The sequence below is a fragment of the Rhipicephalus microplus genome, chromosome X (genome assembly GCF_043290135.1).
Source record: "Rhipicephalus microplus isolate Deutch F79 chromosome X, USDA_Rmic, whole genome shotgun sequence".
In the NCBI taxonomy this organism is placed as follows: domain Eukaryota; kingdom Metazoa; phylum Arthropoda; class Arachnida; order Ixodida; family Ixodidae; genus Rhipicephalus; species Rhipicephalus microplus.
Genome location: NC_134710.1, coordinates 186,034,320 through 186,048,859, shown reverse-complemented (window position 1 = coordinate 186,048,859; position 14,540 = coordinate 186,034,320). Strand labels below are relative to the sequence as shown.

Below are 14,540 nucleotides of genomic sequence, written 5' to 3'. Positions count from 1 at the left end.
AGCCAAATTGAAGGAATGGTTGCTGAAATCAATACACAGCCTTCATTTCAGGCAGAAACTAGAGGAAAATAACAGTTTTAATGCTTCTTTAACAATCTGCCATGTCTAGTGGCCGCACTGTGAACTAGAGGAGGTGAACGACATTTAGTGACATTAGATATATTGGAATAAAGCATGTCAAGTATGCCGTCATCACCCACGTATATCTTGACCCACTCAGCTCCCAACGGTTCCCAGGATCACTACAAACAGCATTGGCAAGAAATAAGGATCCTGGCTGGGGTAAAGCAAGAGTGCTTTTATGGAAGGTGGAGAGTGGGGTGAAAGATGAGGTGGCAAGAAGAAAAGGACAGGAACACGTGCACCCTGCACATGCCTAGGTGAATGTGACATCGTGGCTCATGCCCGGGCCACAGCCGCCACACTCTGACAATCCACCCAAAATACAACCAACTGTTCAAAAATCTGTAAAATATACATTGTTTATCACAACATTCATGCCTTCCTGGTAGAATTTTGATGTTTTCATCAGTTCTTCCCTTTAAGCTTCTCGATACATTAAAATATTCATGGGCACAGACTAACCAGAGTTATTTGAAAGATCATATATAATGGTGCCCAAGAATCCCTGTTATAATAGAGGGAACAAAACTGAAGACTTTTGATGAAGTGATAATTTGATAGTCAAATGGACAATAAGGGTTGTGACAATGGCATCCCAACTCTTTGCAGCACTGCAGAATTAAAAAAGGTGCTTGTCGGTATTACCGAGGGTCCTATCAGAATGACCTCATGCCATATCCAGAACACCAGCTGGGTTGGCTCCTGTGATCTTCAAGACTATGCCCAAATAACATATATACACCTGATAATAATACAAATATTCAGGCCTAAAGTGTCGATGTAGCTTGATTTCTTGTATGCATCACTACAGATGAATACTATTGCTGAACAGCTGTGAACTCTGAATACTGCAGCCTTGAAACTCATACCGGTACCAAGACTGCAGTGCCACATGCATGTAGCACAAGACCACGCTCAGGCTGCCGCAACATGTAACCAATCCTGCGCCCGTTTCCCTCGCCTGACAAATCCTCATCGTACGTGCAGTTTTACAAAAGCTTGTCCATGGGCGACATTACACACCACTGAGCTCCTCGATTGGTTCTTTGCCCTACGAAACAGCGCCTTGGCCTTGCAGCGATACAATTTCAGCTGCGCAGTGAGTGCACATTTTCATTTTTCTGTGCTGCCCTCTGCCGTTTCATAGAGCCCAAGACTCCAGGAAAATCAGTATTGCCAGAATGAAAGCCTCCAAGATGAAGAGGCATCTTATTACTATGCTGCGAAAAGAAAATTTAGTATGCTCAGCGTTTCCTGCCCGCACCGCTATGACATGGGCTGGTGTGGAGGAAGCCCCACTCGGTCATTGCTGGCGCGCTGATGACATATCACAGACGTCGCGTTGCGTTGCCGGAGTGGGCAGAGTCACGACAATGGGCTACTCTTTCGCGGAGAAGGGTGGCGAGTGGCCGCGCGAAAATTTGAAACCGGCTGAAATGGACGTTCTAACCCCTGCAACTTCCTTATTCGCAAAATTCTTGTAGCAGCATGTTCACCCACCAAAAGCACGCATATTTCACTTCATTAAAATTTTTGAACTTCGCTGTTGTATACTGGCACTTTATGGTTGCACCCATATGTTAGTCTTCGTTAATCTGTTATTTATTGCTTGTAATAAATTTCCAGATTTACATGCCAAATAAAGAAAGCATTAACATTATCCCCTGAATAATATAATGAACAATGTCACCATAAATCACACAAACTTCATGAATCTCGCATGGTGCTGTAAAAACTATATCATATGACAAATAAGAGAAGTAAGGCACCTGACTGCAGTGAAGAGGCTGGTGGGATCACCTCTGCCACAACAAAAACTGTTTCATCAAGGGGCAGCTCTTGCAGAAGCTCTTCAAAAGTTTCTTCATCTAACTCGGTCCAATCTTTCAAGAAGACCTGAGCCAGAGATTAGGAAAAAAGTTGTGCAAGAATTGTTTAAATGTATTTATACACCTACAAGGTTCAACTGAAATCAGTTCACCCTTTCATAATCTTTCCATATTGTGAAATCCCACAGAAATGATTTTCAATATACAAAGCCAAGTGCTGATTTTTTTGGAGATTTTTAACCTTTTCCCTACCAAAAATGAGCTCACCCACACTGAAACAAGTGTATGGAAGATAAGGTACAGTAAAAATGTTTATAAAGCGCTCAAAGCATGCATTCCAGTTCTAGAAGGGCCTTAATTCTGGTAACCAGAATTGGAAAATGGTGTCCTCCTCAGTGTTCAAGCATGCCACAAAGAGCTATGTTCAGAAAAAAGATGAAAAACAAAAAATTGCTTGTTCGGTCAAGTTTTTCAGAATGGAAAATTTTAGTACTGCGAGTGTGGCAGCAATTACACAGAGTGGTATGTTTTCTTAATATTACTGGTGTCAGATGATGACCGCTTCTGAATGCATTGGAAATGGACACCGATAGATGCAAACAAACCCTCACCTGTGTATCCCAAGACTTTCTCTAACCAGCTCGTTTGTCTGCACTAAACTTTAGATGTTAGGGTACTTTCCATGGTCAAGCTAATCCTCTGAATATTTTTTTTAATATTTTGGTTATATCTTGTGCATCGAGAGCCTTTAAATAGTTTTTTTCAGTTGTTTGAAGACGCATGAATCAAATAGGCAAACAGAAATAAAGTTTTTTTTTGTGTCATTTCTGGCCCAAAAACCTCAGTAGGGAGAGGGTTAATTTATGCACAAAACTGAATTTAAATTGGAGCTAAAAAATCCATACCACACCGAGATCCAAACACCGAGGAAGGCTACATTACATAATTACACTTTATGTTAACATTGAATGAAGGAATTTTTAAAATTTTAGTGCACCTCTCGTCGCCATAAACAAACTTGAAGAAAATGTCCTACATTCTCTTCATCCTGCTATCAGAATAGTAATTTCTAACTCCGCTTTAGCTTCTTAACTCTAGGAATGCTTCAATTCAACTCGCCTGCTGTAATTGTGCAGTTCAGCAATTTGCAGTAGCTAATGCGGCCACGGACTGAGGGCTCCACCCTTAGGAACTTCACAAGCAAAAAGGACAAAAAGTTTTCCACAACTACAACTATTGCAACTGCTCTAGCTCATCTTCTTTGCCACTAGGGATGGAACCGATAAGCTGCACGGGGTAGTGTTAACGACTTTTCACTTTTGTGTAGTTCAGAACTGCCACTACTATTTTGTCAGCTACAGTGGGCTTCCACAGCATGCAAATTCACCGAGTTTATGAATGCAAAACAAGGCTTCATATTTGAAATCAAAGTACAGTCGACTCTCAATAATTGAAACTCGAAGGGACCTCTGAATTTTGTTTGAATTATCAAGAAGTTTGAATTATCAGAAGTTCTCTGATAGATGACTCTGGGTGAGGCAACACCACACATTATGATTAGGCATTGATTTTATCACATTTAAAAATTTTTTAAGTGTTTTTAAGCTCTAACTGCACGCAATGAACAGAAAGCAGATGACTAAGGTCCCCAAGTTTATTGGCCATTTACTGCTGATAAGACCTTTTAATGAATTGCCAACTGCTTCTTTGCTATAAAAGTATGTGCCTTCGACACAAAGCTCTTTACACCAGTTGAGAAGCATTACGGTTCACCATGCGTGTGCTTTGTTTCAAACACCTGTTTACTAGTGAAGCCTTTTTCTTTGAAGGACTGAGGTACTTATTTTTCATTTCTAGACATATAAGCATGCAAATTTTTAAATAGTGGTGGGAAAGCAGCAGATATTTTCTGGTATGAAACTGCAAAAAGTATGAATTAACCGAATGATGGAGTTTGAATTAAGAGGCTTTTAAATACATTCAAAGAATAGAGGGCCAACCAAAAAATTTAGTTTTGTTTGAATTAATCAAAAGTTTGCATTACCAGAGTTTGAATTATTGTGAGTCTACTGTAATATGAATGACACAAAGAATGCAAACAAGTAAAGCCGGCACACTTCCACCAATATTTTTCTTTTCAGAAAAAGAAGCTGTTGACATGACTAAAATGATTATAAATATACCTACTGAACAAAAACAATAGTGTAATGAAGTGTAATATTGAATAATTAGATATAGTCACCATGAATGAAGTAAAATCCTGGAGACATGTACAGTCATGGACAATCAAATTACGAATGAGTCGAAAGAAACTAAAACACATTTTCTGGTTTTAGTTTCCACCGGTACGCTGAATGTAAACTTGCGCACTTAATAACGGGTTCAAAACAATTTCTGCAGGCATGATATAACTTTGTCATTTTTTGCATGCCTTTCACTTGTCCATGATGGCACTACACATGAATTAAAACGTGATAATACGGCTAAGCAGTGTGTATACATTAGTGTTCCCTATATTTCTAGCAATACTGGAGTAATTTTGACTAGAGTACTTACATCAGAACTAACATTACCTTAAGTAACCATGTTTATTGCAAGATGCAGTGGTTACCTCGAGCATTTGCACATACCAATCATTGTACTATAAGTTTTGATACCACAATTCAATCTGTGAGCACTGTACATGAGTCCACAATGACTGTGTTCTGCAGATGATGGCCAAATAACCCTTAGCAACATGCCCCTTCCCTGAAAATGTAGCTCATCGTGCACAGAATACAGTGATGAAGTTTAAAGTTTGGCGGAAGTCTGTCTGGTCGGGATGATACATGGTTGGAGGTAAAAAACCTGGAGGCACTGCACCGACTAAAGTAAAGGTTTAAAAAGAAAAAAACACAGCAAAAAGACGTTTCGGCTCCCTCACAGCAGCCTTTTTCACATTTCACCGTGAACAAGGCTGCCGTGTAAGAGCCGAAACGTCTTTTTTCTGTGTTTTTTCTTTTTAAGCTTCTACTTTGATCGGCGCAGTGCATCCAGGTTTTTTTACCTTCAACTAGAATACAGTGATGTGTTTTTTTTTTCGACTTTTTATGTGAATTGATGAAAAGAAACAACCCTTCGCCACAAAACGTGCTTCTGAGATTCCAAATTCACAGATTTTTTCCAATGTTCGTTTAAACAAGCACTGCAGTAGCATTTTTCTACAGCAAAGCATCACTTTAACAAGGCAACACTTAATACAAGAGTTAGGTTCTTGAGTTAAAAACATGCACTGAGGTGGTATGGTTCTTGAGTTAAAGGGGCCCTCTAACCCTTTTCATGACTTCCTAGTTTTACATTTTTTTCTAGCTGGTTGCGTACACTGACGGCTTAGAAGATAAGTGCCGCAAGAATGGCAGCGATAGGGCCACGCAGTGCAAAGTTATTCAGCATACAGATATCAAAATACAAAGAAATGGATGCTTACCCTCAACTCGATTTTTGCGGGCTGACCTTACTGTGTTTCCCTCGCCCTCTAACGTCGGAAGGCGGCCCAATGAAATGAACTGCAAGCCCTATCATACAGGAAGCTCGCATGACATATTGCCTGTTGCGTCAGTGTATTAAGGACGTCGTTGCAATGGTAACAATGCGGCACTTGAAGAAGGAATGACACGTGCGAAACGAGCCAGCTCGCGAACACTTCTATAACGTTTTGTAGCTTTTTTCTTTTAGTTTCTTCAAATAACGATTCCCTGAGCGTCGCCGCGTTCCTTCCGCACATGGCGTTCGGCGCATTCTTTGACCAGCTTTGGGCCTTTCAAGCTGGAAAAGTCGGAGAGCTTTATTCTCTGTCATTTTGAGTCAAAAGTCATGCTAATGAAAAAATAAATCCAATAGTAATCCCGGTTTTGATGCAACACCACGATCACATCTAACGTTACATTTATCCAATCACATGTCCTGCGCCCTCCGTCGTCATTTCCACTCACAGTAGTTCTGGAGAGTGCCACTACGAGTTATGCAGACGGCACCGATGTTTTCAAGCGTTAGAGGGCCCCTTTACAGACATGCACTGTGGTGATATTTCAGGCTATTGGAGTGCAATAAAACCTATGAACATGACACGCCTATTCAGACAGCTAGACCCTTCTAGTAATTATTTCTGTAAAACGATTCGATCTCAGTGGCCCATTAAATCTTAAAAGCAGCATAGTACAATCAAGGCAGGTACACCAACATACAGCGAGTGCAATCAGAAGTTATTCATTGAACATGTTAGGCTTCTTTCCTAAAATAAATGACTGGTAAGGGTGTAGGTCCAATAGCTACCCTACAACTTTATATTTCCCCATTTATTCCTTCTGAATAAACCAAAAGCTTTGAAAAACATTTTGCTTGGTTAAATAAACTATATCTTTCTTTACCTTTGCGTTTTCCGCACTGCAAATTCCCTTCTGCCTGGCTTGGGTGAGCACATCTTGCAGTGTGGTTGCATGAGCCACCTTTTTGACACTATGGTCAGCATTCCATAGTTTTATTAATGGCATTGCTCACTGCCTGCAGGATGTTGTAAAAAATTTGAGTAGAACAGGTGCATTCACTAAGCAGAAAGGCACCACAACTTTTCCACCACAAATGGGGGCAAAGATGTAATGCCTACACTGATATAGAGCTACATTGATACAGCTACACTGAAAAGGCCATGAAGGCGGACAGAGGCAGTGGGAGAAGTGTTAAATGTCTCATGAGGGTGACCTGTAGAAACCTGCAGGGCACAAAAAAATTAATATATGTGCAGTGTTTTACATGCAATAACTAACATGCAATAGATACAAGAAAGGTAATGTCAATGTAATAAGGTTTGGCACATAGCCCCTCTACATTCTTTTTACCAGTCTATTGCACACAAGTATTTTATTCATGCATACTTACCAACATGCAAAACTTTCCACACTTAAATGTTTACCGTGCGTTTGGCTGAGTGCTGAAGCAAAGCAAATCTCAAGTCGAATAGCTTCAACCAGCAAAAACTGTAAAACAGAAGAGTAACTGGCATACTTTTATTATAAGATACCGATTTCATGTAACACTGAACAGAAATGTAGCTCAAGCAAATATCAGCAATACATTAGAATGCCTACGATAGTTTGCTGCAGGTCCAATAAAATATGAAGCAATGGAACACCACTCATCACTGGCTGGATTGAGGCAAACATTACTCGAGCACATATGATATTCCTTACAAGGTGATACAGCCACAAATGCGCCACAGCAATAAAACAGAAATGCTGCCTCAGGAGTTAGCCTTTGAAAAACTTTCAGTGGCAATCAATCAAAGCTAACCAACAAGATGAACATTATTAGCATACCCAATGAAATAAAGGACAGAAAACCTGCCCTGAACATACAGTATGCAGAAGTCATCCATCTTCAAGTAAAATCAAAACAGGACACAGTTCCACGTGTTAAAAATGTGATAGAGCACACTGAAGAGGCCTTATAAAATGATTCAGGATTAATGCATGCAATAAGTGTGCCATGCACAACTGTTTTTTAGAGACCTCTGACACCAAGACTGTAACATCAAGATGTTTGTGTTGTTCAATTTCCCTGCATATGTGAGCTCTTCTGCTCATTAGTAATGAGCATTGCCTTTAAAATACTTCGGTTTCCTTTCAAAATAAGCATGATTGGTCATTTGAGTTGGCAGCACCTTGCGACATTTCCAGTGGTATGACGTAGATAGGGAACCTCTGCGACATTCCACAAGTGAAGCCAGTATTGTCGAGATCATGAAAGACTTGCGAAGCACACACAATACCATCATTGGCATCCAATAAGAGCTATTCCCCACCCATGCAGCTCTATTGTCAGACTGCTCTCAATGTGGTGCTGGCTGTTTACACCTGGAATGCTTTCCTGTCAACAATGCAGCTGTTAGGCCTAGCCTTAATTTGTGCAGCCTACGAGTATGTGTCTTGTGGCCTACACAAGAACCACCATCATCATAAACAGGCATGGGCCAACGTAAATTGTGGTTATTCCCACTACTCACCACTGGTCCACTAAAAAATGAAAAATAAAACTAATCAAACAGGTATGTGATGCTGTGCGGTCAGTTCAAAAACTATCTGCAAAGAGACTGTGGAAAGCTGATGACCTCGAGTACGTACAAGAATAGAATACCAGGGAACGGGAGATGAAACACTGGCTGTGAAAAGACCCTGAAGAGATTGAAGACCTACGTCAACAAGGACGTGCCAGTAGGTCAATGAGAAATGTGAATGCTTGGTTTCACCGTGAGCTTTGTCTGTGGTGTTCCAAAACTTGTGTCATGTCTGTGATTTTCTACAGTTTAACTTGAACCTCTCTGCGCTGGGAACCAATGTAGGAAAAACCTAGCATCACCTAGTTAAAGCCTAGCGATCCCCTAGAAGCAACCTGCATAATCTAGTTGCAGCCTAGAAACAGCCTAGAAGCAACCAGATTGGTTTTCAGAATCATTCAGTTTCACTGTTTCAAGCCTTTCATGGCTTAGTGCCAGCTTCTACATTAAAAAAATTTTTTAGGAGATGTGCTTGTGATGAAAATCTAAGTGCATAACTCATCCTACAGTACCCATATTTTTTTTTATCATGCAGAGGTCCCCAACTTGAAAACTGCACTTTCAATGTCACCAAAGTTTAAGTGCATGTGATTTTAGGTGCTACCCCACAGCAAAGTGCTACTTTATGATTTTATGCAGGCATAAGTCATGCTAAAACTTGTTGTGACACAATATTAATGAGATCTAACAGACAATTATGCCAGGGAAAGTACAGGGAATGTTATATGATCCACCGAGGTAGCTCAGTTGGTAGAGCATCTGACGAGTTATTCGAAGGTCGCAGGTTCGGTCCCTGCCCACAGCAAGTTATCTCTTCGTCCACTTTTGTTTTTTCACATTTACATTACAATTACCTCATATAACATCCCCAATACTTTTCCTGGCAGGATTGTCTGTTATATGTCATTAATATTGTCTTAATATTGTGTCACTTAAATGTAGACTTCATTCCCTAATTGTTAGCATTAGTTGTATGATATGTTAGAGCATTTACTATTCAATTTTGGGATCAAAGACACAGCTACAAATTACAGTAACAAAAAAAATTCCAAACAAAAATTTTGGTGTCAGAGGTACTTTACACACTGCATGACAGCACACTAACAGGCCAAGCTGGGCAAAGTTTCAAAACCACTTTTACAGTTTTTCAGGAAAAGAAAAATTAAACCGTATCACAGAAGCACCATCAATTAAGTATGACTGATAAGGAGTCCTGTCCAGCAACTGAATAGGGTGCACAAGCAATGTTTCACAAAATGTGTCTTCAAGTATATAGAAAGAGACAGCTGGAGCAAAAGCAGCACGAACACACTTCACTAACAAGGCAACATCACAGCCAGTTTTCACAATGGCAACTATTGAGCCAAACACTGTGTTTAATTGTGTGCCTGAAACAAGAACGTACTCTCCAACTGCATACAAAAAGCCATTCACTGAAGCTCTCTTCAGCAGAATACTGTTGTCAGGTAGCTGTACATGCTTCAGATTGTTAACCACTGTCAACTCCATACTGTGGCTCATTTCTACAAACACCTCAGTAGTATGGAAGAGACCTCTAGCTGCCAGAAATGATTGGTACAGCTGGTGCTGTTCACTCAATGTCTTTGTGACATTTCTGTAATTTCTTGCACTTCGAATGCACTGTTTGAAATATTGATGCTTCGATTCAAATCTCATGGTCCATACATGGCAAAGTGGGCCATACTCTTGAATTAGTTCACTATAGTGCAAGAGATAATGGTGCTTTGGGCGCAGTTTGATTGACGGGAAAAGACAACTACGGAGTTCTACATAATCCTCAGTCACAACTTTCAAGTATGCCACTTGGGCAGGAGTAATAGTATGTGCCATGAGCAGGTCAGTGATGATCATTAGCTTCTCACAAAGTTGCCAGACTGGGTCACTTACATTTACTTTTGGGCCTACTAATAGAGGAAGTAATCTCAAAAATGTCCAATTCTGCATTGCGTGACCTCCGAGTTTGTCACTCTGGCTGGTCACTTTTGCTGGCTTGTTCCTCAAATCATGAACACTGTACTTCATGGTACAGATCCTGTTGTTCAGGTAAGCATAAGTAAACCAGCTTTTCTTTGTTACAAAGTATCTTATATACAATGGCAGGTCATACCGAACCACACCTTCAAAAAGGTCGTGGCCTATACATGGTGGCAAGCCAGAATGGCAGACATGAAAGTGTTGTAATATATGAAACGGAGAATCCATGCTTATGCCATGGTCATCATGTCCTCCAGAGCTGTTGACACATTCCACTGAACGATTGTAGTTTTGCGGGGTTCGTTTTTCCCCTACTGCGCATGGGTTTTGGTGAAATTGAGTGCGAGTTATCAGGCAGAAGCGACACATGTATGTTGATGAGCTAAAGTTCTGCGTAAAGCCACCAATAATGTGACTTCCCAGATTATCACCTGCAATAAAATCTAGCCGCACAGTATGGTTCACACCATTAATACGCAAACCATCACGTTCAAGTAGTGAAAGATCTTGAATTAAAGGGTGCAGAACTTTATCAAGCCCAAACTCTTTTACATCTTTCTGCCGGCAAAGCATTACCAACTGCATAGCTTCAACCCGTGATCTGTAACACAGTGGCAGGTTTCCTAGAGTCATGTACACTGCAAGCAATTTGAAATTGCCCTTTGCTGATCCTAGTGGATTTACCACCTCAAATTCATCCTGATACAATATTACATGTATCACATTCTCGGCCGATCGTTTGAATGGCTGGCAGTGAACGTAATCTGTGTAGCAGTCGCTCGATGCACTCAGCTGACTGCTTGGAGCGCAAGACATGAGAAAACAAATGAGATTCTCAATGGGCACATAGTGAAAAATGGATACAACATTTTGCTTATTCATGCCTAAAGAGATTTCAATTGGTGGCACAAAACAAAACTTCGTTTTGTAATATTTGTGCCGGGAGTAAGATGATCTCAGTGCCACAGATGCTTCATCAAAGGCGTCTTTACAAAATGCTGAACGTACAGCAGAAAATGTGTCACTTGAGACATTTCTGGAAACTTCACGCAACAACATGTCTCTATTCAGATTATGCAGATTCTGCAACTCTTTCACAATATACTGCACGGTGCTTGCTGGCACATGATGCTGAGACTCCAGTTTCAGAAGAAAAAGAGCAAAATTGTCAGTAAAGGGGTTCAGCGGCAAATCGCTGTCACAACCAGACTCCCTTTCACAGTTATCTCCAACATCAGCAGGGGGTGTGCTACTGTGCTCTTGATCTGAACTGGATTCAACTTCAGGTACTTCCGTGCACTGTGTTGCAGTTTTGCCCCGGTGATACCTTGAAACATGTGTTCTGAAGGAACCTGCTGACCTCAGCACACTACCACAACCCACAAAAGGACACATAACAGCATCAATTCCACTCTCCAGATGGGCAGCTATGTGACCAAGAAGCTCCGTGCGAGTAGGCACACTCGCCCCGCATGACAACACAGAGCAGACAAACGCATCATCAGTCTGTTTGCTGCATCGCTTCTTGTGATGTCTGAAGACGTGACTTCTTAGGCTCTGATAGTTTTTAAACAAAGCTCCACAAGGCTCACAAGGGCAAAGGGCACCGCCCAACACACTGCTGTGATAGTGGTAGTGCTCGAAGTAGTCGGTCAATGTTGAAAATGTCTGTGCGCAATGCCGGCAAGTGGGCATTCTTCATTGATGTTATGGCTGCAATGAAGGTAGAGCACTTATTTTGCTAAATTACATTCACTGGCTTGTGCACTTTTTCAGACCGCCCAATTTTATAATAAAAACACTGCTACAATGGTAATAATACCTTACAGTCTACAATAGTAGAATCATTCCAATATCTGGTTAGCATGTCAGGTTATGTTCAATTTCATATGAACATTAGCCAATGCTTTTTAAGCAGTCCTCTATATAAGAGCACAGTGAATATAAATATTCTTGACCTGCTACAAATGTTTAAACTAAGTTGAAGCAGGCGGCGCAAGGAAAAGAAATAATGACGGAGACTGTAACATTAACTGCACAAATTCTACAGAAAACTGCACCCATACTTGCGCAACTTGGGTCTCTTAAAAGGCTATTCCTGAATGTGCAGTCAAAAGTGAGCTTAGCATATGCTCCAACATTACACATGTTCACAACTTAAGCACTGTTAAAACTTAAGTAATGCTATCCATTATATCGCTAATGTTGACAACAGATGTTCATATCTTGCACATATGTGAAAGCAGCTTCAGCCTCTCAAGTGCAGCCAGGTCCAATATTGAATATAATTACTTTAAAATTTTAGCTTGAAACATAATTACTTTAAACAATTACTTAAAGCTTTTTGTGATATATTGACTAATAAAACAGTTGATACCAAGTATGAATTGCACCGTAGCCTGCCAGTAGTACGCGCAAGAGATGGAAATGGGTGGCTTCAAGATAGGGCACCCAAAACTTCGCATATGCGATCGCTTGATTTTGTTGCCATACACCAACTTCTTGGGTACACACAAGGACTCCCATGCTGGATTAGCTGCAGTTAAGCAGTAGTATGGCTAAGTGACGTGCAAATTCGCAATGTTGTCGGGTGTAAGCAATGTGTCGTGCAATTCCAAAGAAATGAACTGCTGAGCACGCAAATCAATAGACACAACAGAACATGCATGCGAAATGCGAGCGCCAATCGTACCTCACGGCTGTCACTCAGATTCCGCCAAATATGGCAAAATAAGTTTACACACAGCCAAGTGATAGTTCCTGCCCCTGTCGTCTCCTACACCTACTTTTGTAGTAATGAACGTATGACTTGCAAGCGATGCAGGCATGGAAAACACGTGTGCTTTGTCTGCGCTCGATAAGACGACAAAGACACGTACACGCCTGGTGTGTACGTGACAGCAGACTCCTGCTGATCAGGCTTACAAGTGCACCTTATAACAGCCATGTGCATGGGCACCGAGGAGATCACTAATGAGTGCGTGCACAAACTGACCTGTGACATCCTCAAACTGCAAAGATGCAACTGAGTAGCAGGCTTCACCACAATAACACAATCAAGTGACGTTAACAAAGGGAAAATCGCGTTATTCCTGAGTGCAAGCAATGCTTCATACAATTCCGAAGAATTAAACTGTTCGCGGAACCCCTTCCTACATGCGCAACTCAACAAAGAAGGTGCAATACAGCATGCGAGCACTATGGTCGTACCTCATAGCCGTCACTAAAAATCCACAAAATGCACTGAAATATGCCTACGCACAGTAAACTTCGCTGCCCCTACCGTTTCCCGCACCTAGTAATAAGGTATATATGAGCAATGCAAGCTTGGCAAACACGTGTTTAATCGTTCACCTTATATAGCGACAGACTTTTACATACCTAGCTCGTATGAGCTGTGGCATGTGAGTAAGCCTAATAACTCTTTATGAGAATATTGGTAAGACAAGAAATGATCGGTAACAGTGAAATAAATGCTTACCTGATCGTAATGTGTGCGAGGAGATGGACTTGGGAGGCAGGTGAAAGAGCGCTGATAAGAACCGCGTGTCTTGACCGCGTACGATGCCAGAGACCACTGAACAGCTGAACGTTGAACTGGTTGAACCACCAAGTGAAGAGCGCGCCAAAAATCGTCCTATATAAAACGTTGGAGCAGTGCGCGCCGCTGCGGTAACCAGTGGATGGCCAAATGTTCGTGTAATAAACGATCCTTCAGACGCACGTGTTCTGTGGTGTGGTGGCGAAAGGAGCGGCGGCGCTGTGATCGGCTACGAAGGGAGGCGCTCAGCTAAAACGGCACCGGCGGGCGGTGCGGCTTTTAATCGAACTCGCGACGCTCCCTTCGGGGCAAACTGACTACTTTAGCGCCTGCCTACAATTTGTTTTTGTATTCTAGCCGACACCACGATGCACCGATGCTATCTTGCACCCATTCTATTGGGCAGTGATGGCCGTACACACCGCAGCAGTCGTGTTATTCTGTGTGACCATCAACGCATTTTTTTTTTCTTTTGGCCTGTTGTGGTTGGGAAGAGCTATGGTGGTGCAAAAAAATTATCGGTTATTCAGGAAAAGTGGTGTAAAGGGAAATAGTTCTGAAGAATCGATGTTCTCGTCGCAGGTAGTGAGAACCATTCAACAACCGATGAATTCTTCGGTGACGAAGTGAAGTCGCCGTCGGTGTTCACCGAGTAGACTCATGAATTCATAAAAAGAACAAACGTTTCCCCGAGCCTTCCAAATTTTATTATTGGGCTTGAGCTTGCATGGTAGGCTTGTCGGTGCGAAACAGCGTGAAAACAACGAGTTCATACAAAGAAACAGCAAACCGCACCCTTTTAAAATACACTTCATTACTGTGTTTCATTGACTGCGTGTTAATTGGTGTGCCAACTATACAACGCAGCTACGATTATAGGATTGCTCTCACTAAACAAGTCAAGGCTTGCAAGCACGGAAAAAAAAGGAACGAAAATAGGAGAACATGTACACTGTCTCTTCTT

The 14,540-nt window shown here is 41.5% G+C and overlaps 1 protein-coding gene across 3 annotated transcripts in view; it reads right to left on the bottom strand.

Moving 5' to 3' along the window:
- The window catches only part of LOC142775889 (uncharacterized), a 28,101-nt gene extending 14,446 nt beyond the window's left edge, over positions 1-13,655 (bottom strand). For 2 of the 3 annotated variants that reach the window (XM_075878340.1, XM_075878342.1), the window contains exons 1-4: positions 13,517-13,633; positions 6,867-6,964; positions 6,359-6,491; positions 1,893-2,019 (exon numbers count right to left, since the gene is read on the bottom strand). In XM_075878340.1, the coding sequence (XP_075734455.1) occupies positions 1,893-2,019; positions 6,359-6,481 (250 nt within the window). In that variant the 5' untranslated portion in view covers positions 6,482-6,491; positions 6,867-6,964; positions 13,517-13,633. Of the gene's footprint in view, positions 1-1,892; positions 2,020-6,358; positions 6,492-6,866; positions 6,965-13,516 lie in introns of all 3 variants that reach the window. The other variant, XM_075878341.1, reaches the window with a different exon arrangement.
- Positions 13,656-14,540: the final 885 nt, after the last annotated feature.